The sequence below is a fragment of the Tauraco erythrolophus genome, chromosome 26 (assembly GCF_009769465.1).
Source record: "Tauraco erythrolophus isolate bTauEry1 chromosome 26, bTauEry1.pri, whole genome shotgun sequence".
NCBI lineage: Eukaryota > Metazoa > Chordata > Aves > Musophagiformes > Musophagidae > Tauraco > Tauraco erythrolophus.
In genome coordinates this window covers 2,773,102-2,798,293 of record NC_141490.1, presented here as the reverse complement: position 1 = coordinate 2,798,293, position 25,192 = coordinate 2,773,102, and the positions used below count along the sequence as shown (strand labels likewise).

The following is a 25,192-nucleotide window of genomic DNA, read 5'->3' as shown; positions in this document are numbered from 1 at the left end:
GGTTAACGCTCTGCCAAGGCATCCTTTGTTCTAGGCAGGCTGCTGAGGTTTGGCAATGGAGCGCCGAGAAGTGAACACCACAAAATATATACATCCGCACTTTATGATGCTGATTTTCAGTTTCAACAGCTGTTCCATTTGGAACGGATGAACATGTACTCCGGCTTAGTAGGAGTCAATTAAAAATAAACCGAGGGAGAAGGACTGGTGTTGGAGCCCAGCGACGCTCATCGGACATAAAAGTTGCATCATCTCAAGCCGGGATTTTCTCTCCGATTTGCCACGGGCGGCAGGATCTGACTCGGAGCGCCCATTAGCATAGAAATGCTGTCGGTTGCTCTGAATTTTCGGCCCCAGCGCTTTGTTCCAGCTCAGGGCAGAGCGGCGGCAGAACCGCCGCCCCGCCGCTCCGGCCCCGTCCGCCGCCCCGCTGCCTTGCCCCGGCGCCCCGTGTGCCTCCCGCGGGGGGACCCTGCGGAGCGGGAGCGGGAGCGGGAGCGGGAGCGGGAGCGGGAGGGGTTCAGGCGGCGGTGGCCGGCGGATTAGAGCCGAGGGCCGGCGTCTGCAGGGAGCGGGCAGCGCGCAGCAGCGGCCTGCTCTCGTCTCTTGCTGCTGCTTCACCCGATGTACGGGCATCGGTTGGGGCCGTTCCTGGGGATGCTTCCCTCTGCTTCCCCGAAGAGACGAGGAGAGGAAACCTTGGCTTAGACCTGCATCTACACAGGTGAACATCCTGCTGCCTCGGGTGCCCGGGAGCAGAATACGTGGAGCAGGAGAGTTTGATTATAGAGAGGGCTCCTGTAATGTCCCTGTTCTTATTCCTGATCGGACCACCTATTTTTTGGCAAGAAATCTCACATCTTTCTGCCTGTGTTTTTTTTCCAGCAAGAAATTGCAAGCAAGGTAGGGAGGTGCAGGGTCGTTCAGAGGATGTAAGATGGAGTGTATGCCTTCCAAATGGAAAAGACCTGATGGCCCACAGTAGCCTCTGAAGTTTCCTCTCCTTCCTACTACTCTAAATGGATGCTTCCCTTGAGCCCCTGTCTTTGCTGAGATGGGAAACATCGACAGGTCCTTGCAGCATCAGACAGTCAGTGCCGCCTGCCCTGCAACAAATGCATCTAGGTTACCACTGCCTTTGAGAGACTGCCTGTTCTGGAGGGCAGGAGGGGGTTGGAGGGAGAAGAGGCCAAGCATTGTTTTACAAAGGCTGGATTGAGCGTTGGGCCAAAATGCATCATCTTTAAGTGATGAGTCAGAAATCTGATCCAGAAACAGTGTCAATTTTCACAGGAGGGTTATTTGCAAAGGGAGAAGAAAAAAGACAAGTGCTTTGCTTAGGAAGTTGAGCAAGAACTAGTACTGCCAAGGAGGCTCTGAAGGAGGAGACAGGTTCAGCTGAAGTTCCCTTTGTGGCTTGTGATTTGGGCTGTCCAGGTTAAGACCCATTATGGAGGCCAGCACTTTGTAAGTCATTTCTGAAAAGAACAGGCTCTCATGAAATCGAGTCTTCAGCTAGGCAGCCCCTTTAGAAAACATAGGCCAAGGTCTCCTGAACAAGTGTTTTGAGCAGTTGTTGGGTGAGTTGGTGAATGAGCTGAGCCCTCTCTCTAGTCTGGGTCAGTGAGAAAGGCTTGCTTTCACTAGGTTCCTGCAAGACCCTGCTTCGACATCAAATGGGAGTGGAGCTAATCCTCCAGATTCCTTCATGTCCAAGGAAATAAATAGGCAATTTCAGACTTTTCAAATCCAGCCCAAGGTAGATTTCTTGTACACACGGGGTCAATTATGCAGTAGAAATTTCTCTACACTGACTCCAGAGTTAGTGCAGACAGCCAGCTATGATGAAGATGTCTGCACTGTGTGGCATGAGCTGTGTTTTTCCATGAGGGGGGCTGCTTGTTGTGCAGGCAGAGTTTCTGCTCCTCTCACCTTTCTGCCATTGCAACTTTAGAAGCCATTTCAGTAGCTTGGAATAATTTTCTGGAGGTGCTAAACAGCTTTACAGCATGGAAGATGGTCCCTTTGTTGGAGCCTCTTTCTCCCCTTCTCTGCTTCTCTCAATCACTCTTTGTGCCTTCCAGTGTTTTTTAGTAGTATGTTTGCATGACAGGAAGAGAAAACACAGGGATGGGAAATTAAATCTGAGGAATAAATGAGAGATTTATTAATTTATTAATATGACAGAACTAATTACTGTCTCTCCAAGATTGATCTCCTTGCCTGGGTTCCCACATGCCAGTGACTTGGTCCCAAGAGTTGCATTACTGCGGCAGCGAGGCTAAGAGCCTCCTGAGGGGAATGAAGAGCAAAACACACAGCTTGGGCAGGCAGGGCACCACAGCATCCCAGCATGGTGGCATCCCCGCACTCCGGCTGGGTGTGCACAGAAAGCTGAGAATCAGACAGAGCTGGAATGACTGGATAGAAGCTAAGCCATCGCCTCTCTTTCAGCTGCTTATGCTCACTGGGGGTAAGAAGCAGTAGTGTTGCAGAGGACAATGCAAGCCAAGTGACCTGGCTGCAAACTGGTGTCCGCACTGCAGGAGTTACTCTCCATTGATCTTAAGGAGGGGTTGACTCTGAAAGCCGAAGTCTCCTGAGTGCTTCTGGCAACAACTTATGTGGTACTTTCAGCTGCTGGGAGGCCTTGCACTCCTGATTGCTCTTCTGCTCCTGTTAGCTTGCCATTTAACACTAGCATGGGCAGAATCCTGCAGTCCTGCAGGATGCTGAAACATGCTGATGAATCCCCTGGCTTCAGCCCTTGGCATTATCAATGAAAAAGCCATTTGTCCTCAATGTGTGCATTGAAAAGTTCTTGGTTCATTTTATTCTTCATCACCTTCAGCATGTAAAGGCCTGGGACTCTATTTAAAATCTATTTGAACAACGGTTCAAAGGTTTCACAATGTGTTGGTGAGGTTTTGTAGGCTGTGTATTGAGTCAGTGACTTCTCTACATGCTTCAAGATCTTTTTCTCTATTTCTACCTCTTTGTGAAAAACAAAGGCAGGAGATCAAGATCAGGTTTCAAACAAGCTCTCTGCGTACTGCATACCGGGGCCTGATCCTTCTTCCTCAACAGGCAGTAGCAAACAAGGACAGGGTGAGCTCTTTGCTGAGTTGTGGCTAGAAACTACTGTCATCGTGCTTCCAGTGGCTGGATGTCTTTGCATTCATGTTTATTCAGTGCAGATGTTTCAAGGTGGAGTCAGCAGGGAGAAGTTTCTGCAGTGAGACGGGGTCAAGTGAGCCTCCTCAGCTCTCCCCTTCCCACACACCCGGCTCCTTGTACGCCATTGCTGAGTTTTGCTGCTCTAAATTTGTCAGGTTGCTCTTTCTGGCAGAGAAGAACAGTGCTGTTGTTGCAGAGGTGCCAGAAGGGCAGAGCAAAAGACAGTGTAGAGGCTGGGAGAAAAGGAAAAGAGAGAGAGAGAAAGGGTAAGCCAGGTGCATTTGTGCGTGTTTCTGAGCCTGTCACTCTGCTTCTCCTTCCTCCTGGGAAGGCAGAGCTGAGAGACGGAGTGGGAGCTTCGCAGCCAGCTCTTTGCAGGCTGCCCTTGACACGCGAGAGGGAAATCACCATGCTGGCAGGGACCCCAAAGCAAGCAGTTCCAGCACAGCTTGCCTCTCCCACTGCCATCCCCCAGGAGGAGGCACGGATGCTGCCAGCAGGCCCTGGCACCGCAACTACACTGAGCAGCTCCAGAGAGCCCTGGGCTTTCCTCGGTGCAATACAGGCCTGGCTGAGCGAGCGCTGAAGTTTGGGACACTGCCCCTGGAAGGCCAGCCCTGGCTCCCAGGAACAGGTGGAGGGGAGCTGGAGCTCTGCTTCTTGATACGTCAGAGCTGAGCTGCAACACAGGTTGAAGTTAGCGAACAGAGAAGCCCAGCACCTCCTCATTTTGTGTCAGGATCTCCCGGTTCTGCAGATGCTGATATTACCCAGCATCTCCTTCATTGCAGACATCTGTTTGCAGGAGGCAGTGGTCTGGTGACCATGGGACAGTTTTAAATGCCCATGTGTGATCACAGCTATGGTTGTCCGTGGGCGTTGCTCACGAAGTCATCCTGCACAGTAGTCTGCATCTCAACAGGATAGTGTGAGCTGTAGGAGCTTTTTGAATTCTCTCCTTCATGGGATATAAAAAACCCTAGCTGCTAGCAAGCAGCAGGATTTGAGCCCCACTTCTGCAGACTTTGGCTTTTGACCTAGGTCCTGCCTTTCAACCAAGAGAAAGTGGTTGGTATTAGCAGTGGGAAAGAGTGGACAGTAAGTAACATGCCTTGAAGGGGTAGTTTGTCCCTGGTGTGGCAAGCCATGATCAGCTCCTGCCCTGAAGCACAAGAGCTGCAATGCTGTCTTCGTTCTCCTCCTGAGCCGTGGCTAAGGGCCCTGCAGGTGGCCTGCCTTGAGGGGCAGGAGGAACACCACCCAGTCTATGCTCATGGGAGGGCACTCTAGAAATAGGCCAAGGCACATTTGTTACGGCAGAAGCCACTTTCCAGCCTCACTCTGCCCTCCTTCACCAGGCTGGGAAGCAGGAGGGCAGAGCAGGCTGCGGGAGCAGGACCCTTGGATCTGCTGGAGGAGCACTCCTGAGGAGGACAGCTCTTGGTTTATGGGGTGCAGGGGCAAGCTGGCCATGGCCAGTGGGGACAACATGCCATCTGCGCTGTGCCCAGAGTGAAAGGTGAAGCCTATCTGTGAGTGTAACATGCCTGTGATCTAAGTGTTGGCCAGCTCCCCCTGCATCTGTCAACTCAGCCTCTTGCTTGTTTGAAGGGTGCCTTCTGTGGAGAGGGTCCTGTGGGGCAAGACAAGCCCACCAGGCACCTGGGGGTCTTTGCCACCAGGGCACTTGGTACAGATGCAGGTGCCATGCCTCCTGCCACGCTCCAGCCCAAGGCAGCTCCCGCACAAATGACGTCAGACCAGGAGCACTGGCTCTGCTCTCCTCCAGCTCTGCCCAGCTGCTCTGCGCTGAGCTGGGTCTCTAAGAAGGTTTCTCATTTATGGGCTGGGTTTCTCTTTTGGCTGCTTTGTTTACAGGGGAATAAATGACACAATCAGGCGGCCTGATCTTATGTGTTGAGAGAGAGGAGAGGATTGATCCAGATATTCATTGCTGCTGCAATCAGCTTAGCCCTTCCCAGGATCAGGGTCTGCAGAGATCAGCCTTGGTAGGGAGACTGAGACCCGGCTCTGCCTGCCGGGAGGGGAGTTTTTGTGCGAGCACGACCAACCGCTGTGCCATGCTGCTGCTGTAGCCAGATTACTTTCCCACTTTTCCAGCCCTCTCCTTTCTCCCACTGCAGTGCCGTGTGCTTTTCAAGGCCCATCGCTGTGGATAGATACAAGCCAGTCGATAACTCCCTCCCCACCTGTCTTCTGTGCATTTGTGCTGGCTTGCTCCTTGTCCCATTTCTGGGTGACACTCCTTCCTATGCAGCTCCTGGCACTCGGCCTCTCTCCGTATCTCATGTCTAGTGTTCCTGTTTGCTCAGTTGTGCTATGATTGGAGGGGTAAAGCAGAGGGAACAGGCACACTACCTGCCCACCTGTGCCTGCCAGCACCTGAACGCGCATGGCTGACAAGCTGCCGCGGCAGCCGTAGCTGAACGTGGGACAGAGAAGGCAGGTAGGGAGCAAGCGTGGGAGAAAAGGGCCTGTGTATGAAATATTCTAAGTGGGGAAAACTGGCATGTTTGCTAATGTTATAAAGAAGGAGGCAGCCTTTTCTCAAGCCCTGGGGCAGATAGGTTGGCAATAAAGGAGAAAAAACCACTAGAAATGAGAGCCGCCAAGCTGACGGCCCAAGCAAGCTGAAACCTGCCTGATGAGGAGGCTTTTTCCAGAGTGGGAAGGGGCAGATTCCCAGTCAGGACTGGCTCTATGCAGTCCCTTTCCCATGGTAATGGAGCCCAAGGTTTCCAGGAAGAACTGGGCTGTCAGTATCTGGAGGGGAACTCTGCCTCCAGCCCTTAACTGTGGCTTCAGGCTGTTCCAAGCTTGAGGAAGCCTGTGAACCTAGTTGATGCCGAGTTTGAAACACAAGCCCAACCCAACAGTTTCTCTCTGCAAGTCACAACTCACAGAGCTTATCTGGGTCCCATCTGAAGCCACGCTAGGGCCAATTTACAATGACAGCATAAAAGCAGGCTCATTCTAGCACCACGCCAAGACCTTTCACGTTTGCTCAACTGTGGAGAGCCCACCAGAATAGGAATGAGACAGGAAACCTTTTTGGTGGATCCTGCTGTGACAGCTGGATTTTTCCTCTAGAGAGGACTCATGCAGTCCCGAATATCACCTCACCCCCAAGGTCTACTGATCCTTCACCTGATTCATACGCAATATTTGCATCTGCCCTGTATTCTCTCACCAAAACAGCTGCATTTAGCCTGCCACCCTCACTGAGGCTGGAGAAGGGCAGGGCAATGGTTTTTCTGCACTAAACCATCTCTTGTCATTAGGGCTGATAGCCAGAGTACATTCCTCAACAAGCCAGCACAGACCCCCCCTCCTGACATGCACACCGCTCCCTGCTTTGCACATCCCTGTGTTTGTGATGGCCCTTGTCTGATCAGTCCCAAGTGACAAGGACTGATTCCATGGCCGTTCTGCTTTCCCACTGACGTTTCTAACTAAAGCTGCATTTCTGGGGCAAGTCAGAGCAGGCAGTCCAGTTTCTGGTTGGACAGGCTTTGTTTGTGCTCAGGGAGAAATGGGGAGGGTGGCTGCAGGCCTCATCTGGGATGGGAGTTGCATGGTTGTGCCCTGGGAGAGGGGATGTGTTGCAACATGCTGCCCATTGCTCCCCCCGTCCTCGGTTCCCTCTCAAGATTTTGAACTTTGGAAATGTCTTCCTGCAAAATGGGGTGTGAAATGGTGCCAGAGGGAAGCAAAGGAGGAAAAAGGGGAACAGCAGAAACAGGTGATTCTGTCTTATGGGAGTAAACTTGCTGGAGTCTGAGCACTGAGCACCTGTTGAGGCTGTCCATTTTGGAGCCATAGGGAAGACCAGCCAACCCCATGAGCTAATGCTCCAGGCTCTGGAATGAAATGGCTTATAGTCTCCTGTCCCCTTGGGGAATGCCGCCCCAGTGGCATAACACTCTGGTAGCTCAGGCAGGGCCATGTGAATCCTGGAAGGTCCTCTGAGCTCCCAGGGTCCCCACGCAGCTGGATCTCTGCCTTTGGGATCCGGGCTCCAGTGGTAGAAGCCAGCCTCCCCCTTGCCTTGTTGCTATACCCGCTGAGAGCTCTGTGCAACTTCAATCTGTTTCATAGATAGCTGAATGTTTGATGGATAGCCTGCAAGAAAGGCAGGGGAGCATCATGGGTCACCTTGAACATGTGGCTGAGGGACCTGGTTTCCCTCCATCATGTGAATCAGCCATCAGACAGGGCAGTGCTCACATATGATGAGAAGGAATAGCATTGTTTCCCTTTCCCTACTTCCCTCTCTTCTATTTAGCGCCTTCTCCATTTTAAAACTTTGGGGCTTTTTTCCCCAACCCTTTATCTTCCCATCCCTCTCTTCTCTCTATTATCCTTTTGTCTTTCTTTGTTCCAACCCCCTTCCTACTGTCTGCAGGATGCCTCTGCCCAGACACAATAGACACTGAAGGGCAAGACTGGAACTAGTCTAGATACAATCTCCATTTTGCTCAAGGATCATTAATTACCTTGATGGCTAAATACAATTAAAGATCTGTAAGACCTTTCTGATATCAGAGCCTTTAGCAAGGGCAGCTTTTAGGAGCCTTCACCAACAGTAAAACAAAAGGAGGAGATAGACCAGTAAATCAGGGAATCCCAATTAAAATCCGTGCTTAGCTCATTAACCTAATTACACATTGTGTCGCGCTAGCCTCAGCTCCACTGAGGGGGAAGAGAGGCAGCAGTGGGGGCAGGCTAGTTACCCCTGTGCTAGCCGTACTAGGTTGTTTATGTTAGATCTCTATTGTCTCCTTGACTGAGAAAATGGCCTTTGTGGGGGATTTCCAGCTGGGCTGTGGAAGTCGAGAAGCATTTGTGCCAAGCCCTGAAAGGCGATGTGCGTGCATGGGATGCAGCATGTATTTCCTCTTCCCCAAAATGTCGTTTTCACATGCACCCTGCGCTGTACCCTGCTTGTCAGATGGCACCTCAAATGCTGGGCAGGAGCCGTCCCACACCCAATTCACCCTCATCCCTTACCCTTTGGAGAGGCACAGGCAGAGCTGGTGGAAGGAGGAGAGCACCTGAATGGGATGATAATGGAGATGAGGAGGAGAGGGGTCTCTGAGAAAGGGAAAAAGGGAGAGGGTCGGTGCTACGCGTGGAGAATCCTCCAGCCAAGGCAGGCTCCTTCGCTGTGGAGTCGAGGCTGAAGCACGCCAGGCCTCCATGACTTGTGGCTTGCTCTGCAGGGAGCCGCCTGCTCCAGTTCTTTGCTGTGGCACCAGACATCCCTGTCCTTTCTTCTTCCCCTTTCTCACAGTGGGGACACCAGGTTCACGAAGGCCTCCCCTTCGCCCATCCTGGGGTCTGGGTTCGAGATCCTGCTCCCAAAGTCCAGCACAGCCTAGTAGGCAGAAGTCCATCCCCCCCAGGATCTCATGCCAGTTTTTGGGGAGGGAGGAGGGAGGCATGGTGTCTTGGGAGCACGTCTGTCCCACCGAGAAAGGGAAGAGAGCAGGAACTTTTGCAGGCCCTATCTCTGCTGAATCCAGGTGACTCATGGATTTGTGGTTTTTCCACATGAAAGTCTGAAGGCTGGATCCTGTGGTGTGCAGCTGCGTTCAGCGTGCCTCGCTGCCTACGTGTCTGTGTTCAAAGGGATGGGGAGGAGGTGGCAGGCCCCAGCATGTCCTACCCATAACCAGTCGAATTTGGAAAAGCAAGTCAGAGCTTGAAGAGGTCAGGGTGCGGCTTCCCACATGGCAGGGCAAGGGAAGCGGGAGCGTACTGGAGACCCCGCGTCCCGTGGGACAAAGCTGTGACTTCCCTAGTACCTGCAAACATGGAGAGAGAAGGAAAGGAGGCACGGAGCCAAGAAGGCACGCTCCCCTCAGCAGGGCAGCTCCATGTAGGGTCTGTGCAGCAGAGCTGTTGCCAGCTGTGGGGGGACAGGTTTACCCTGGGGAACATCAGGGGATTCCGTGGATCGGCAGGGCTTCAACTGCCCTGCAGAGTGCTTGGGAAGGAGGAGGGGAAGAACAGAGAGGGGAGCGAGGCATGTGCAGGAGTTTTGGTAGAGGCACAGCACAGCTTGCCAAGCAATATGCCACGTACGGGCTATCTGAGCTCCTGATAGCCTCAGGTTACTTCACACAGGGCCAGGATGACCTAGCTGGTAGGTAAACGGCCATCCCTATGTTGGAAAGAGCTCCTGTTCAGCACTGGCTCCCATCTTAGTCTCTTGGGAAAGATGTGTTTCTTCCCTTCCCTCTGCCCACATAGAAACACACCCAAACACCATTTTCTTTCACATGGGTATGCTGCGGGCATGTGAGGAAGATGGCAGGGATATGAGGGGACAAGAAGCCATGGGGAACTCTTGGGAGTTGAGTAGGGCTGGGTAGATTGGGGACAGATGGACTCAGATAGGCAGATGGAGCCCAGAGGTGCAAGCAGCCTGCTGAGTGGGTAAGATAGGATAATGATAGAGCGAGTCCCCTTGCACAGCTCAGTCCCATGTTCTCGAAATTAGTTGTAGGCTGAGACATGGTGAGGGTGCTTGGCCTGGCACTAGTTTACCTGAGGTCAGCGCGTATGAGAACAGCTGTTAAAAAACTTCTTGCACAGCGAGTGCTGACCTCAACTGAGACTGCCGAGGCAGCCAGGAGGCATAAAGGTGATCAGAATACTTTGAACTTCAAGAAAACAACAAATAGAAAACAGGTTAGGAAGTTCAGGATGTGCCTTTTTTTCTTTTTTTCTTTTTTTCTGATCAATTTGTCGTTACTTTGGAAAGAAAAAAATCCCATTCTCTTAACAACTGGTGTATCAGTTTTGTGGGGTTACTGTGCTAAACCATAAGTCCACTGTCTCTGGCCCAGCAATGGCTGTTTCTGGAGATGACACATGCTGGAACAGATACTGATCTCCTGAAGCTTTAGGGCTCTGAGAAAGTGGGATCTGCCTCTGCAATGATAGGAATGGAAAAGCAACAACTTCAAACCCTGCTGAAGTCACAGTTCCTGGGATTTCGCAGGGCGTGTTGTAATCCAGGTGGGAGGTTTGCAGTTGCACTGCTCTGGGACCGCAGACATTGCCCCAAACCAAACAAGGGACTCTAGGGTGCAGGAAAGAAGTTATCCCCATTGCCATAAAACTGTAGGCCAGCTCTCACAGAAGAATTTAATCTAGCAGAAGATCAGCAGGCTGCCTTCCTGAGGCATCCCAGCCCCGCTGGGACAGCAGGGCTTGCTTTACACATTGACCATTCCTTGGCTGGTGCTCGGCTTCCAGGTAATTAAAATGGCTTAACCGTGCAGCCCAAACAGCTGCCTGCAGATAACTTGTCTTTATGCCCAAGGGACCCTTACTTCATTGTCTGCTCCAGAGAACCTCTTAACTGCAAGGATGTTTAGAGGATACAAGGATTTCATTATACAGTAAGAGAGTGAAGGCAGAAACTCAAATACCTTTTTCTGGAATCAGGGCACTGGAAAGCAAAAGGGCATGAGAGAAGAGAAGAAACAGATCCCAGCAATGTGAAAGAGCGGAGGATTTGCAGATCCTACAATAGGAGAGTTTGGAGTCTATGTCTCAGTTATGGCAAGTGTATCATCTGGACTATTCCCAGAGCAAACAGTGCAATTTCTTTAGATTCACACTATGCCAGTGAGTTGTCAGGCCTGAGGTTCAGACTCCCAAAGGGTCCTGTGCAGGCTTGCATATAAGCTGTTGTGCTTTCCTAAGGGATATGGAAGCTCTGAGAGAAAAGGCCACATTCACTTTTCTGAGGACAACTGTAAACTTCCTCTTCCTCTTGGGCTTCCTGTTGCTTCCCTGTCTGAGTCCTTCACTTGAGGAGATCTGCAGCAAAAACATCCAGTTCTTTTCTTAGTGCTTGTTGAGCTTGTATAGCCCACAGGGTCGAAAATAGCCGTGGGAATAAGATTGGGGTGTCCTTTCTTTCTGCCCATCTTTGCCTCCTCTCAGAGTTTCTACAGACACAGCCACTGAGACCTGTACCCTTAATTGAAGATTGACCCTTTAAACTCTCTAACCCTCACACTAATAGGAGTTAATGACATTTATCTATGTACTTATCTTTCTTTTGCACTGCCTACCTCATTACTCCCCACACTGAAGTATCTGGGTACCTTACCAACAGTAACAGTTTGTGGCATCCAGATGACATTAACTCTTTTTCCATGATGGGAGAATTACAGTTCAGAAAAATTAAGAAGCTCCCTTTAATGTCTTTTCCCATTTGTGTTTGGTTTTTTTTCTCCTTTTTTTATTGCCCTCATTTGCATTCATTCAGTACCCATCTGGTTATTTCTGGAACTCTTCCTCTGCTACTATTCTGGTCATTTTTTACAAAATTGAAGATGGGACTTTTTGTCCTCTTTTCTCTTTCTGCTAGCTATTTATATCCTTCCATCCATCTTCTTAGGTAGTCAAGCATCCAGCTGTGTTATATCTGTCACCTCGGTACCTAAGCAACAAGTGAAGATGTTTCTCAACAGCTGTTAGCTCAAGCAATGGCTGCTGTAGAGCAGGGGTGGCAAACAAGTGACACTTTAGCTGCTGTGCAGCTCGTGAGCAATTCAAGCCCAGCTTCCATGCCCGGAGGTGGTGAAGCACCAAAGGGAGCCCTGGCCAGGCTTGTCTCCTCCTTCTGTGGAGTATCGGGACACTGAGGGAGATGTTCTTGTCTTCTAGGGATTCATTCTGCACATCTCCTCCTTCACTTGCTCCCTTGCTTGTGTGATGGTCCTCAGGTGTTGTGGGACCTGACATGGTAGGTCAAAAAAGTCCATCACGTTTGACCTACAAGTCTCCCTGCTTCTGTGTCCAGTGTTTTGGCTCCAGAGCCATTTCCCCATCCTTGGGCTTCCCTGATGGGGGACAGGGCTGCTTCTGTGGGAGCGCTGGCTGCACGGTGCTGTGCTATGGGAGAGTGCCCGTCCTTGCTCCAGCCCTCCCGGGAGGCGGCGGCCAAGGCCCGCTGTGGTGCGGAGCAGGGGAGCAAGGATGCTGACTGACACCCGGACATCGCTGTGCGGGAGCGCATGCTTGGCAAGCGAGAGGCGCGCTGCGGTGTGTCGAAGAGCAGCTGCTGTGTGTGGTAGCCAAGCACTCGGCCTCCTGACGATGCAGCCAGGTGCTGAGAGGTCTTGCCCAGTTGTTTTCAGCTTTCCAAGGGGAAAATATGAAAGTGCTGCTGGAAACCTGAAGGACCCTTTCTTCTCTTCATTTTCTCTCCCACCAGGGGAGCTGACTGACATTTTTTTGGGTGAAGTTTGTCTTTAAAAATGTACAGCGTTCTGCAGGAACTGTGTCCATATTGTCACGTCTGCTAAAAAATGTAATAGTCTGGTTTGTGTTATCTCTCCTCCTTTTTTTTCCCCAATCTGAAAAGAACATGAGTTCTCTTAAATAGCCTCTCATGTAGTCATTAGCAAGTGGGAAGACACAAACAGCAGACAGAGGAGGAGGTGGGCACACCAGGCAGGTGGAGGGTGGGAGCAAATCCGTCTGTCGGGAAGGAGGAAGAGACACGGAGCCCAAAGGGAGAGGCACTGGAGCGGTCCCATCCCAGGCTACGTCATGCGGCTGTGCGGGTTGGCCTGAAGCCCCAGAGAACTCCTGACTCGGGGACAGGGTGGGATGAGACTCGTGCAGAATGAATCCAGATGGACTGGAGCTCAGGGTGGGCTTTGGAAAAAGAAGGTGGGCGGGAGGTGCTTTCTCTTTGGGTGTGAGAGCTGTTGGAAAGGTCAGCTGTGGAGATGACTAAAACACAGAATGGGCTTGCAAGTGGGGATGTTGGGCGTTTCAGAATGGGTTTTCCTTCTGCTTTGAAACAAACCGGCATTTGAAAATTTATGTGGGAATGAAATTTCAAAAGAAAACTTTGGCCTGGCTTAATCCAAAATGTCCCATTGCATTACAACCAAAGCATTTCATTCTGATTGCAGTTCTGGTCAGTGTTTTACCATAGACCATGTAAAAGAAATGAGAGTCCAGAAGGAGAAGTTGTTCTCCAATAAATTTAATAAGTCTTAAAATGAGAAAACCCTTTTTTCTAAATGGGAAAAACTAAAACCACAAAAAAAGGAAACATTCGGTTCCAAGGTTAGCACAGAGCATTTCAACCTTATCAAAAGGCCTTTTATTTTTTTTAATTGAATTTTGTCAAAATCAGCACGTTCCAGTGGATAGTTTTGGCTTGGACTAAATGGCACTTTCCATCAGAAAAACATGCTGTGCTGGAAAATTTTCCACTAGCTCTAGTCTTTTTTTTCACATGCTTTCCATTTTTGTGGCAACTTCTGTCAGTTCCCAGTTTCAGCTAAGATGAAGCACACAGAGGTCCCAGGAGAGCAGTTGACCTCCTGGTCTTTGAAGACTGGGATGACTCGCTGGAGCAATCCTCAGTGGCACAGAGGAAAATACATCTGCCCCGCTGAGCAGCCCGCTGTTCCCGTCCACGTAGCCAGCCTTTTGAATGCGGCTTATTGCTACGTAAGAAGGAAACAGGGAGCCTAGTACTGGTGCAGTTTCAACAAAAGTCAATGAAATAACTATGAAAGTCAATGAAATATGTCGATTAAGGCCAACTGAGCTGTTTAACCCTCAGTCTCTGGGCCTAATTTCTCCAGCATGAGACTGGAAATAGGATGTTGGCTCTTGGCTTGCTCCATCCTGTCAACTGTTAATAGTTATTTATGGGGAAACTGATTGCTTTTGGGAGCTGTCTTGTCTTTCTTAAATCTAGACTTCGGGAACAGTTAGGTTTGGAGCAAATATGTGATTCAAGCCTCCATAGAGATTCAGGCCTCATAGGTACCCATGGGTCCTGTCACAGTTGCTGGTATCCCAGCCATTGAGGAAAGATTGAGGAAAGGAGTGAAACATGCTGAGAGAGGCCCCAAAAGCCAGCCCAAACAGCAGCAACCCAGTGTAGGTGCTTCGTCAGACTCTGGGTGATGCGTAGCTGAAACACCTCCCAGATATGTATGAAGGGACGTCTCTGTACCTGGGCATAAGCGGCCAGATGAGTCACTCAGCACAGCATGTCATTCCATCTTCTGAGTGACGTTTGCCATCCAATTCCCCTGAGTGTTATATCACAGCCCAGCTCCTCCCTGGGGCTACTTGGAAGCACAAAGCCACCTTGTTTGAGAAGGAGATAATAAGGCGTGGAGAAGCGCGTAGTTTCTCTTCCTGGAAGTTTGATTGCCTCCCCTATTGCACCACAATCACTAAGTATATACGACTCTCAAGTTTAAGTCCCTAGTTACCCCAGTTTGCCTCAACAGAAAGAACAAGCCTTGCTCCCATTGAGAGGTGTCCAAAGGGAAATGGGATGTGGTCCCTATTTTGTAAACTGCTCTCTGCAGGACAAATCATCTTCTTTCTGCAGAAATCCCTTTGAACTCCTGCTCCTTCTGGCTTGCCCTCTGCTCTGGGCTGAACGCTCTCTGTCATTACAGTGCAGCAAGCCCTTCCTGGCTGCCCTCACCTTTCTGGGCAGGTAGGAGTGGATATAACTGTGGTGGGCTCCCTTGCCGCCCCAGCAAAGCCAAGCTGCTGCCTCATCCATACTGAGCTGTGTGCCAGGCAGGACCAGGCAGGGAGCCTGACCCGCTGTGGGAGGCCTCCCCGGGGCTCTGACCCTCACTCATTGCCTTCCTCCCCCTTCAGATGCTCACGACTGAGGCCAGCACAGGCTGCCTTTAATGGGTGGTCTTGTCACTTGTTTACAGTCCTGAGCCCTACAAGCTCAGCAGGGTCCTCTAAGCCCCCACCCGTGCAGCCATTCTGAAGCTCAGCAATCATTCCTGAGACAGCCTGGATGGAGACTGTGACCTTAATAGACAGGAGAGCTGCATCCCCCCCACCAGCTGCTGTGAGGTCTGGAGTCAAAGGGACTCTGGTGCACTCAGATCTGCCTGGTCCAGATGTCTCTTCTTGCCGAGGTGGCATTCCTGCTGTGCTGTGACAGGCCATGCCAGATCCAAACCTGGGCTAGAAGGATTGGCAAGTGAGAGAGACAAGGCAAACCTGGAATGCATGTCAGCTCCTCAGGGCAGCGGAGCCTGCAGCTGTGAGGCGGGCTTGGCTCAGAAGTTGAATGGGACACTCACCGTCAGCCTCAATGTCTCACCATTTCTGGTGTGTTCTTAACACAAAAGGTCATAGATTTGGTCGCAGCGAGTTTGCTCATTCTTGAGAAAAACACGAGCCACATTTTGGGAACCTTTAATCTAGCAGTTGACGTAGATAGTGTTTAGGTTGGCTTCCGGCCCCGTCACTAGAATAGGTTTTCCACTTCATCGTGCCTCGGTTTCCTCAGCCATAAAAAAGATGACCTTTTCTGTTTGCATGAGTGGTGGGTGGGGCTGTGAGGCCTCACCACAAATGCCTCCATACCTGCTTCCTTCGGTGAGAATTGTCCCTGTAATATGCAGATAGCCACATCTAAACCGAGCCATGCAAGTGGAATTGCCAAGGGTTGCCTGGGTGGCCTGGGGCACATCTCTTTGTCATTCAGCACTTCTGATTTCTCCATCCCTGAAAGCACGGGTAATAATACTTTCCTGCCTCTCAGAGTGTTGGAGGATTAATTAGTTATTGTTTGAAAAGCCTTTTGAAGATGCAAAGCTTTCCATAAATATGCAGACTTATTCCTACAGATGGGGCCCAGGTAGGTCTGAAGCCTGGTGTCTGTCACTCTGCAGTGTGGAGATCATAAATCCGGGAAGAGGTGAAATTTGCAAAATTAGTTCCTTGCACAGGGACTTGATGATAAGAAAGCTGAGCAGCAGCAGGCTGGAAATGAGGCAGGGCACAGGGTTTTGGTTTATATGTACACACTGTTCTTTACGGCCTATTGTTCATGGGCAGGAATCCTTAAATGACTCAGACAAAGTTGGGAGGTCTGAGTGTCTTCCACTTTTCTGCAGAAATATCTCTAGGCCAACATACAACACATTATGAGAGAAATCACAGGCATTCAGCCGGTGAACAGTGTCCATTGCATCTGCTGGGTGCCATTTTTGCATTCATGTTGTTTGCAAAGATTTTTCCTAGTTGTCAACTCTGACGGGTCATGAGCCACCAGAACATACATCACATTTTTCTGGTCACAAAAAAAAAAATTGTTGCTTCTATCTTCGAAAAAATTGTAGTAGAACAGAGCATGGCATTTCCACTTGCAATAGTAGAAAACACTTCTCTATAACTTAAGGAGATAGTGAAATAATCAGCAATACATTATATAGTAAAAGGATAATGGGAGAAAAGACAAGGAAAGCGAGACCACAGTCAGAAAGCTGTGGCTGGTTAGCATGCATTTAAACTATAGGAAAGTAGGAGTTTTGATCTTCTTCACAAAAATTGCAGGCCTGGCCAATACCAGCATGGTTTGGCAGGGGTGCCTGTGTTTTTCACCATGTCTTGGATGGAAGACCGGAGAGTTTGGATCCTCTGGTAATTTCCCGTGACCTGGCATCTACCCCTCTGATAAAAGGGGCTTGATTTGAGTCAGGATGGAGGGAATCAGGGGGCGGTGAGGCTGGTGGGGGCAGTCAGACTGGGGCTACCAGCTATTAACCCTGGTGCTGAAGTCATGCCTGAGTCAGCAGAGTTTCGGCTTTGTCGCGTTCCCATTATGGAGGTGAGTGAGTCATCCCCGGGCTGAGCCCTGAGAGCTCCCTGGTTTCCTGCTCCAGCTCTGAGCTCTCAGCCCAGGGAGGGAAGGAAGGATCTGATGTTCTCTCTTTCTGTGCCATGAAGTTTATTTTTGTTTTTATTGAATCTCTTCAGTCTCAAGTTCCTTCATTTCGGAAATGAGACTCTCTATGAGTTACTATCTTGATCCCTCTTCACAGCTCTTCATTAAATCCTTTCTCCTTAGCACCTGGAGAGCTCTAATAGTGAGAATATTTAGCCCTGGACCAGGGCTCTTTGAACAACATCCAAGGCAACACGGAAGTCCAAGAAAGAGGCAGGGCAGAGAAGATACTCATGTACATTTGGGGACTCAGCCCATCAAGATAAGGTCTCAGGACAGTCTCAGCTTAATTAGCTTCCTCCTGCTCAATGCTTCGGCTTCTTTCCCCTCCTCCACACTTGATTTTCCAGCTGTACTGTTCTTTTCTGCCCTCAGCTTCCCCACCCAACCACCAAATAAGCATTGGCTCTGAATGTGATCCCCTTTCTCAGTCTCCCCACTTGTTTACAGGTCAACAAGAAGACCTTGCCATTTTCCTTGCTTACAGGCAAAGAGATGACTCCTGAGAGAACGGTCTTTGATTTTTTATTTTTTGTCCAACCGTATCTTTGCCTGGCCAGCTGCCTGCATTTCCTAGTGCAGAATTAGGATTCTGGACATACTCACTCCAGAGGAGCTAGTGGCTAAGGATGAGAAGAGGCAAGTGAGTGGCCTGGCGTGTGGTGATGATGTTGGAGAGACACAAGAGGGGTGGGAAAATTTGTAAAGCTACAATGGAGGGAGGGCAAGTCAAAGAAACAAGTGTTGTAGACCAAATTGAGAGGCAATCCTCTCCTGGCTTATGGAGACAGGTAGCGAGGGCAGAAGAGAGATGTGACTTAGCCGTACTAAGTTGCACAAGGCCACAGGAGAAAGGAGGTGAGTGAGAGCCTTCTGAACCCAGGCACTGGACAGGTGTGAGTAAGAGCATGCAGTGGGAAAACAGCTGAGGAAGGAGTTGGAGTAAAGTCCAGTCCAGAAGGTCTGGAGAGACAGTCTACATGGATGGGAAAGTGGGCCAAGTACTGAGCGACAGTCTACATGGATGGGAAAGTGGGCCAAGTACTGAGCACTGGTGCACGTCAGGTAGAGGCAAGGGACAGTCTGGTTTGCTGCTCAGGTGTGTGGGAACTGGCAGCTCTTACTGAAGGATTAGCTGACGTGCTGGCGGGGTGGGGCGGGCAGCAGGAGCTGGCTCCTCTGCAGTGACTGAGGAGCCTTTGTGCTTTGTTGCTGAGCATGGGGTTTCACAGCTTTATTGCAGGAAGGCCTTTCCCAGTGCTGTGTCAGCTCTTTCAGCAGGAGCCCTGCTCTGCCAGCCATCCTGCTTTTGCCATGGGGCATTTTCCCCTCCCCTTGACTTGGGGGGTGAAGCAAAGCAGCTGTGTGAAAGCCAGGAAGGGTACAGCAAAGAGTGAAAGCTGGGAGCAAAGGGAGGCATGGTCGTTCCCTTCCCACTCCCCTGGTTCCCAGCCCTTTTCCTAGAGAACTAGAAGGTTGGCCACAACCGAGGCTGTTTGCAAGGCTGAAGCACAGACAGCAAGAACTAGTGGTCTAGTCTGGTGTTCATCTCCGCTTTTCGCTGTCTGTTTGAACTGTGGCCGATCTCACCCTAGTGTCTGCTTTTCTTTGATCTGTTTCTGTGAAGAACACCTAGGACAAACATGGCCTTGGTCTTGTTCAGGGCCTTTGTGTGAATCTCAGTGGTGGCTCAATGAATAGACTTCCCAAACCTTAACAGAGAACAAGCGGAACATCAAGGGATTGCGCCCTTCAGGAAAGATCTTTCATTCAAGTGGATCCTGAGGCTGCTTTGTGCTCTATTTATCCAAAGAGGAAATACTGCATAGGCAGGAGAAGGCAACTCTGCCTTATCCCAAAGGCACCTCCACTCTCCTGTGCCAGCAAATAGCCAATGACGGGCTGGCTAGAGACCTCACTCAATATAAGCCATTGACTGGTCCTCAGATAATAACATCTCTGCTGTTGCTACTATGTGCCGGTTCTGGATATGAACCAGTGACCTAGAGTAAAAGGCCCTGTGTTTTCCATTTGCAAGTCAAAGCCAAGCCCGTTCGTTCTTTTTTGAGAGGGATTTGGATGAGAGCCAGATGGGCCATTGTACATGCTGCTGTTTCCCTGTCAGCTCCCATAAAAGCTCCCAGCACTCAGCTGGGGTAAGGGATGCTTGGTTTGCAGTTTCTCTTGGTGTGCCCCCACTCAGTCACGGTGTTATCTCAGGCCTTTCACTTTCATGTGTCACCTGGAGCTATAATCTTGCCACATCTCTTACTCTCTCATCTTCATTCTAAGGCCCCCTCCACTTACGTTGGAAACTCAGTCTTCCTCTTCTAATCCCTTTGGTGTTCAAGCTCCACACTTAAGTGGGGCAGAACTGAATCAGTGCATGACAGAGAGACCTCCAGTAAAAGTGTGCTGCTGCAGGAGGTGCATGTTGGTGAGTCACTGGAGACCACTCCTTCGTTCCAGTCGGCTGCAAGCCATTGACTAAGTGGGGTGAGGCAGGCGCTGTGCTCTTTTGGAAGAGCAGCGCAGTACTGATTTGAATGCCTGGCAATCAATACAAAGTCCCTCTGGCAAGAGGAGAGATATTAACCCCAACATCTTGGCCAAGTGCCAGCTCAAACCTTTGCTTCTTGTCACCTGAAATTCCCCTGCTGGGATTTAGGATCTTCTTTCCCGTTTCCCACCCTGCCTAACACACCTGTGGCATTCCTTTGGGCTGGTGGAGGCTGTTTGTGTTCTGTTCCACGAGGGTTGCGTTTCAGACTTTGGTTTCCACTTAAAAATAGGGAAGACTCGAAAGACGAATTCAGAAATACCAGGAGAAAAAATTATAAGTTCCACCAGCTGGAAAGTTTTGAGCTCCTGTTCCATCCCGTTTTTCCCCTCATGGGAAGTTCTTGGGAGATCCGTTTGAAGCATCTGTGAGGCATACAGGACCATGTACGGGACATCATTGCCTGTAGTCAAGGTGCAGTGCAGGGGGCTGTCTAAAAAAATCGAGTGCTTTCTGTAAGGTCTTTTGCAGGTTGAAGTGTCATGCATTGTTTCATCCTTTTGTAAGGTCCTGCTACTGTGACCCTTCAGTTTAGTTCTAAGTGATGCAAAGACTATTAGGTCTGATCCCTCTAACATATGCATCAGCCGTGATATTGCCACACCAAAGGGTGGCTCATCAAACTTCTGCCAAGGGCTGTTTCAATGCCCTTGGGGTGAGATGATTATCAGGGAACAGGAGGGAGAGAAATTGGTGAGAGGCTCAGCAGAAGCAAGGTTGTGCAAAGCAGTGTGGAGTTCACATGGTTCTTAACAAAGAGGCATTGATTGGAGGCTTGCTGTTGTGACAGAGCTCACAAGTGCCTGGAGATCATTTCCAGAGCTTTCTATATGGGGGAGCAAGAACCAGATTTGCAAGTGTGGAAGCCTCAATGTAACAGCACCTCCCAGGTTTTTAGGAGAGAGGGTTTTCAGGTTCAAAAGCCACCGGCTGCCACTTAGTCTGCTCCCTCCCCAGCACCCTTTACACCCAGGGAGCCCAGTCCTTCCTTCCCAGCCCACTGCCTGTGCCGCAGGGCACTGTGCATTCTGCACAGTGCCCCCAAGGCCTTGCACGGCCTAGTAAGTATCTTGGTTTGGGATCGTGGGGAAAGGCATCAACACAAACCACTTCAGAGGCCAAGGTGGAGGAGTACAATCTCAGAGGTCTCCACTAATGAGGTCTTGGCACCAACATGTCTTTGGCACTCAGCTGGGCGTTTTTTACTGCTTTTGGTCCTCAACAAAAAATAACACCGAGAAACTCATGAGTAAAATGCAACTCGGCAAGCTCCAACCTATACAGCTAATCCTTTCTCGTGTGCCGGCTGCCCCCAGGGAGGTGTCAGAGTGGATTGGTGGGCACTGGGAGACCTGGCACAGGAACTGCAAATGGCAGGATGTGTCCCAAGCCTTTTCTCTGCCACACCGACCACACACATCATTCAGCAAAGAAAAAGCAAGGCGAACCCCAGCACTGCACATGCACACACACATCCTGCTTAATATGTTCAAGCCTCTCCAGAGGCTGATTAGTGATTTTACTTTCTCCTCCTCTCCTGGCCTTGCACGCTCATTGCCATCAATTATCTATGCGTTTGCCCTGATGAATTATTGAGTGTGTAACAGTGTGAGGGAAGACCCACCATCCTGGCTTAGTCACCTTGCAAACAAACGCTCCCCTGAGCGTGACAGCAGCTAGTTTGTCCTCTGGCTTCTGATTTAGGATGAGGAGCATGGGAAGCCAATCCAGCAACTTGCAAAACCCCTTTACTCCATCTGTTCCCCATCCTCATCATTCCCATTGAGGTGCGAGTGCTGTTGCTGTGGTACGGAGCAGACCAATGGGCACGTTATTTTCCGATGAGAAGTGTGGAGGAGCGGAACATGAAAAGTTTACCCTGTCTTGCAAAACAGCCGTGAGTTGTTCAGTCACCTGGAAAGGAAGCACGATTTCCGCACAGTGTTTGGTTTTGTTTTGTTTTGTTTTGTTTTTTTTGTTTGTTTGTTTTGTTATTTCTTCTGCTGTTTTTTTTCCCTTTTCCCTTGAAGCCTCTAGAAAGTTTGGAATGTGTTTTTGTTAAAGCTGCTACATGTAGGGGCCTGAATCCCAGCGTTGGCAGCATTTTGTTGTTGGCAAGCGGTCCTCAATTGGCACTGGCTTTTTCCCTAGCTGAAAATCTGACTTCTTATACCTGGGCAGAGGAGGGTTCTGCAGGACCATTCTGGGATCTGGTTCAGGGTCAGGTTTGTCAGCACCAAAGCCTGCTTTTTCTCCCATGTGTGTCCAAATACAGTCTGAACTGATGCATGGGTCCCATGGCAGGGATAGGATAGAAGGGTAGAACTGGGAATTGTTACTACCCCTCAAGGTCAAGAAAAATCACTTGATTTTTAAAAGGTTCATTCATTAATTTGCAGGGAAATCATAGCGTAAAGAAAGGGCACAGTAATGACAAAGTGATTGATCTCTCTGTTGTGATATATATCACATTGTCTGCCAGATTGGCTGATGTTAGCCTTATTTAAGGGGCACGTCTTAGGTGCCCATCTTTGGGCAGCGGTGACCTTCAGCCTGGCATAGCCTCCTGCGTGCCATGCTCCTCATCCGCACACTGGCTAGGGAGAGACCGGGCTGTCCTCCCAGCCGAACTGCCAGGGTGACTCCAAGGAGAAGCTGGTGGCTTTCTGTCCTCTCCTCCGGGGTTTGGCTCATCTCTTGCCTCTCTGGCACTGGGAGGAGGCGCTGGGCCACGACTTCCTGCTGTCACGAAGGGGGCCTCTTTTGTTGGGATGTGGAAAGCCTGCTTCAAAGGGAACCGCTGAGGCTGTGGGGGGTCAGGGAGCTTGTGTGGGAGCGGAGCCAGCTGTGCCCTCACCCCAGCCCCGGGCAGGCACTGCTCGGGGGCATGGGCCCTTCCTGAGAGAGGTGGGGACCAGTGCTGATGAATCCACTCTCCTCCAACCTTGGGAGAAGGAGGGAGTGCTGAGCACACCTACAGCCAGGCAGCCGTGAGATGGGCGGCAGGTTGTTCCCAGGGCCTTTGCTACGTGATTGCTTTTGCTCTCTGGCAAGCTCCCACATGCTTTGCGAGGCTCTAAAGACTTCAGAGCCAGAGCACTTGGCAAAGCTGTTGCTCACCTCTGCAGGTGTGGGCAATTCTGCAAGAGGCTCTCTCACCTCCGGGGTAGAAGGAGCAGCATATGCTGCGAAGCATGTTGGAGACATCTGCCTCCTCCCCATCCACCCGTTCTTTCCTCAAATCCTAGCGTGGCATTATCTAAACCCAGCCCTGCTCTGCACCCAGTGCCCTTGTTTCGTCAGGAAGGCCATTATGGGCCATGGAGTCCCACAGGGCACAGGCCAGACTGGTGTCAGAAAAGTCTTTCACCGTGTCTTGCTACCTGGCCATCCTTCTGCAGTAGGCCAGTGCCTCTGGTTGGCATGGAGAAACGTGGTCCAGCTGTGACTTTATGTCAGAGCAGGAACCTGCCTTCCCTCTGGTTTCTGGAGGGACATGCATGGCAAAAATGGCCCGGCTACACTGGGAGGGTGCATATGCGACCCTGCCAGCTCAGCCGACAGCCTCTAAGGACTCAATGGCTTCATGAATGCAGGCACATGAGGGCACCAGTGCTTTGCTGTGGCTGTAACAGCACTGAAAAACATTCCTCAGCACCCAGCCACAATGCCAGGGTGTGGGGCAAACCAGTGCTTGACTCAGGGAAGGGGGCAAGTTCACACAAAGCTCTAGAGACTGAGTTTCGGTCTTAATTGCTGGTGAGTGTGGTCAGCTGATGGCGTCTCATGGCCAGGCTGGATTGTTGAGGCTTGTCCTCAAGGTCACAGGCTTGGTGTGTAGGGAAGGAGAAGGGGAGAAAGGAGAGCCTTAGATGAGATACGGAGACTGAGATCAGGCCAAGAACAGCAGGCATGGAGTGAGGGGGCAACATGGGAGCGTGCCGAGAGAAGGGTAAAGGCGCAGGGTTCGTGGGTGAGAAGACTCTTGTATGGCTGCACTTGTGTGTGTGCGTGTGAAACTGCAGGAAGGAGACCACTCTTGCTCGTGTTCGTGTGTAGAAGTCACAGCACACATCTGCCAGGGGTCTGTGGGAGCTAACACTGAGGAGTTTGTTTTGGCCTTTCATGGGGAGCCCGTTAAGTCCCCTGGAAGAACAGGGTAGGGGCAACATTTCAGAAACGCTCTGTCCCCTCAGTTAGAAGATGCTGTGCTGTTTCTCTTGCTATGCATTTTTTCTTTCCCCAGCCTCTCTCTCTTTCATTACCCTTTCATATTCTTTGTACATCTTTTTTTTTATTACCCCTTTCTTTCCTTTACTCTCAGTCTCTCAGCATACATCCAATTTCAGATTCTGCCAGAAGCACTAAGCAAAACCCGCTTTTCTCGTTCTCAGCACCTTGCTTCTCTATTGTATTTATCATATAAATACTGCCTGTATAATTACCAAAGCATTATCTCTAAACATACAGATTAGGGAAAGACGCAGTGGCAGCCAAAGATGAATTTCAGGGTCAGTCTGGTGGGAGACATTTTTCTCCGTCTGTCAGGGGTGGAATCAACTGAGACAGAATAGCAGTCGTGAACACCAGCCACCGCTTTTCCTAGGCACCTTTCATCTTTACTCTGTAGAATCAAGATGGAAGGTTCCTAAATGAGGCCACCTCTGGGGTTAGAAGAAAGCCGCAGAAATGATCTAGATCATGCACGTAGGTCATGCAAGGTGTATGGGCACTGCCGTAAATCTAATCTTATATGGGAACTATTGCTACTCTGAAATCGGGGCTGAGTCTTTGCAGCTCATTTAATTACCGATGCATCTCCAGTAGGATTAAATGGACGTCTGAGTGTGTGTTAGGATATGCTATGCTGATAAATATCTGTGCCTTCAGATACCTCCAGATACGCACGCTCTCTATATTTACAATAACTGATTTAGTGTCATCCAAAGTTGAAGACAAAAGGAAGGAAAGTATTATTGATCCAACCTTGTGGCTTTTGGTGATCATGAGCCCTACGCTCACTGCAGAGCATTAGGGCTGGTTGTAGTGAAGTGTGAACACCAGTTGTGGGAGGAAAGGTGTTTATGAGCGGGAATGAAGCTGCAGGAGCTGCAAGTTGGTGCAGGTAGTTGCAGAAGGTACTGAGTGCCTGTAGCCATAGACTGTTATTGTGTCAGCTGTTCCAAGAAGCAGCAAGTGGAATAAAGGAGTTCATGGGCCTGATGTCCAAGAGCCATTCTTTTTCTCTCTTTCTCTGTCTAAGAAGTACATGCATATTAATGTCTTTCCATTCTCTTGCAGGGCTGCAAGCTCAGACTGTCTTAGTCAATGACACAGTCTCGGGGTTTATCGGGACAGACGTGGTCCTGCACTGCAGCTTCACCAATCCGCTCCCCAATGTGAAGATCACGCAGGTCACGTGGCAGAAAGCCACGAATGGCTCCAAGCAGAATGTGGCCATCTACAACCCTGCCATGGGGGTGTCAATCCTGTCTCCCTACAAAGAGCGGGTGACTTTCCGGAACCCTTCCTTCAAAGATGGCACCATTCAGCTCTCTCGGCTAGAGCTGGAGGATGAGGGAGTTTACATCTGTGAGTTTGCTACCTTCCCGACTGGCAACCGGGAAAGTCAACTGAACCTCACTGTGCTGGGTAAGATACTG

General features: G+C 50.3%; 1 protein-coding gene across 2 annotated transcripts in view; it reads left to right on the top strand.

Annotated features, from left to right (window-relative positions):
• NECTIN1 (nectin cell adhesion molecule 1) overlaps positions 1–25,192 on the top strand; it is a 101,105-nt gene that overhangs the window by 22,029 nt on the left and 53,884 nt on the right. For both annotated transcript variants that reach the window (XM_086627013.1, XM_086627011.1), the window contains exon 2: positions 24,831–25,181. In XM_086627013.1, the coding sequence (XP_086483139.1) occupies positions 24,831–25,181 (351 nt within the window). The remainder of the gene's footprint in view (positions 1–24,830; positions 25,182–25,192) is intronic.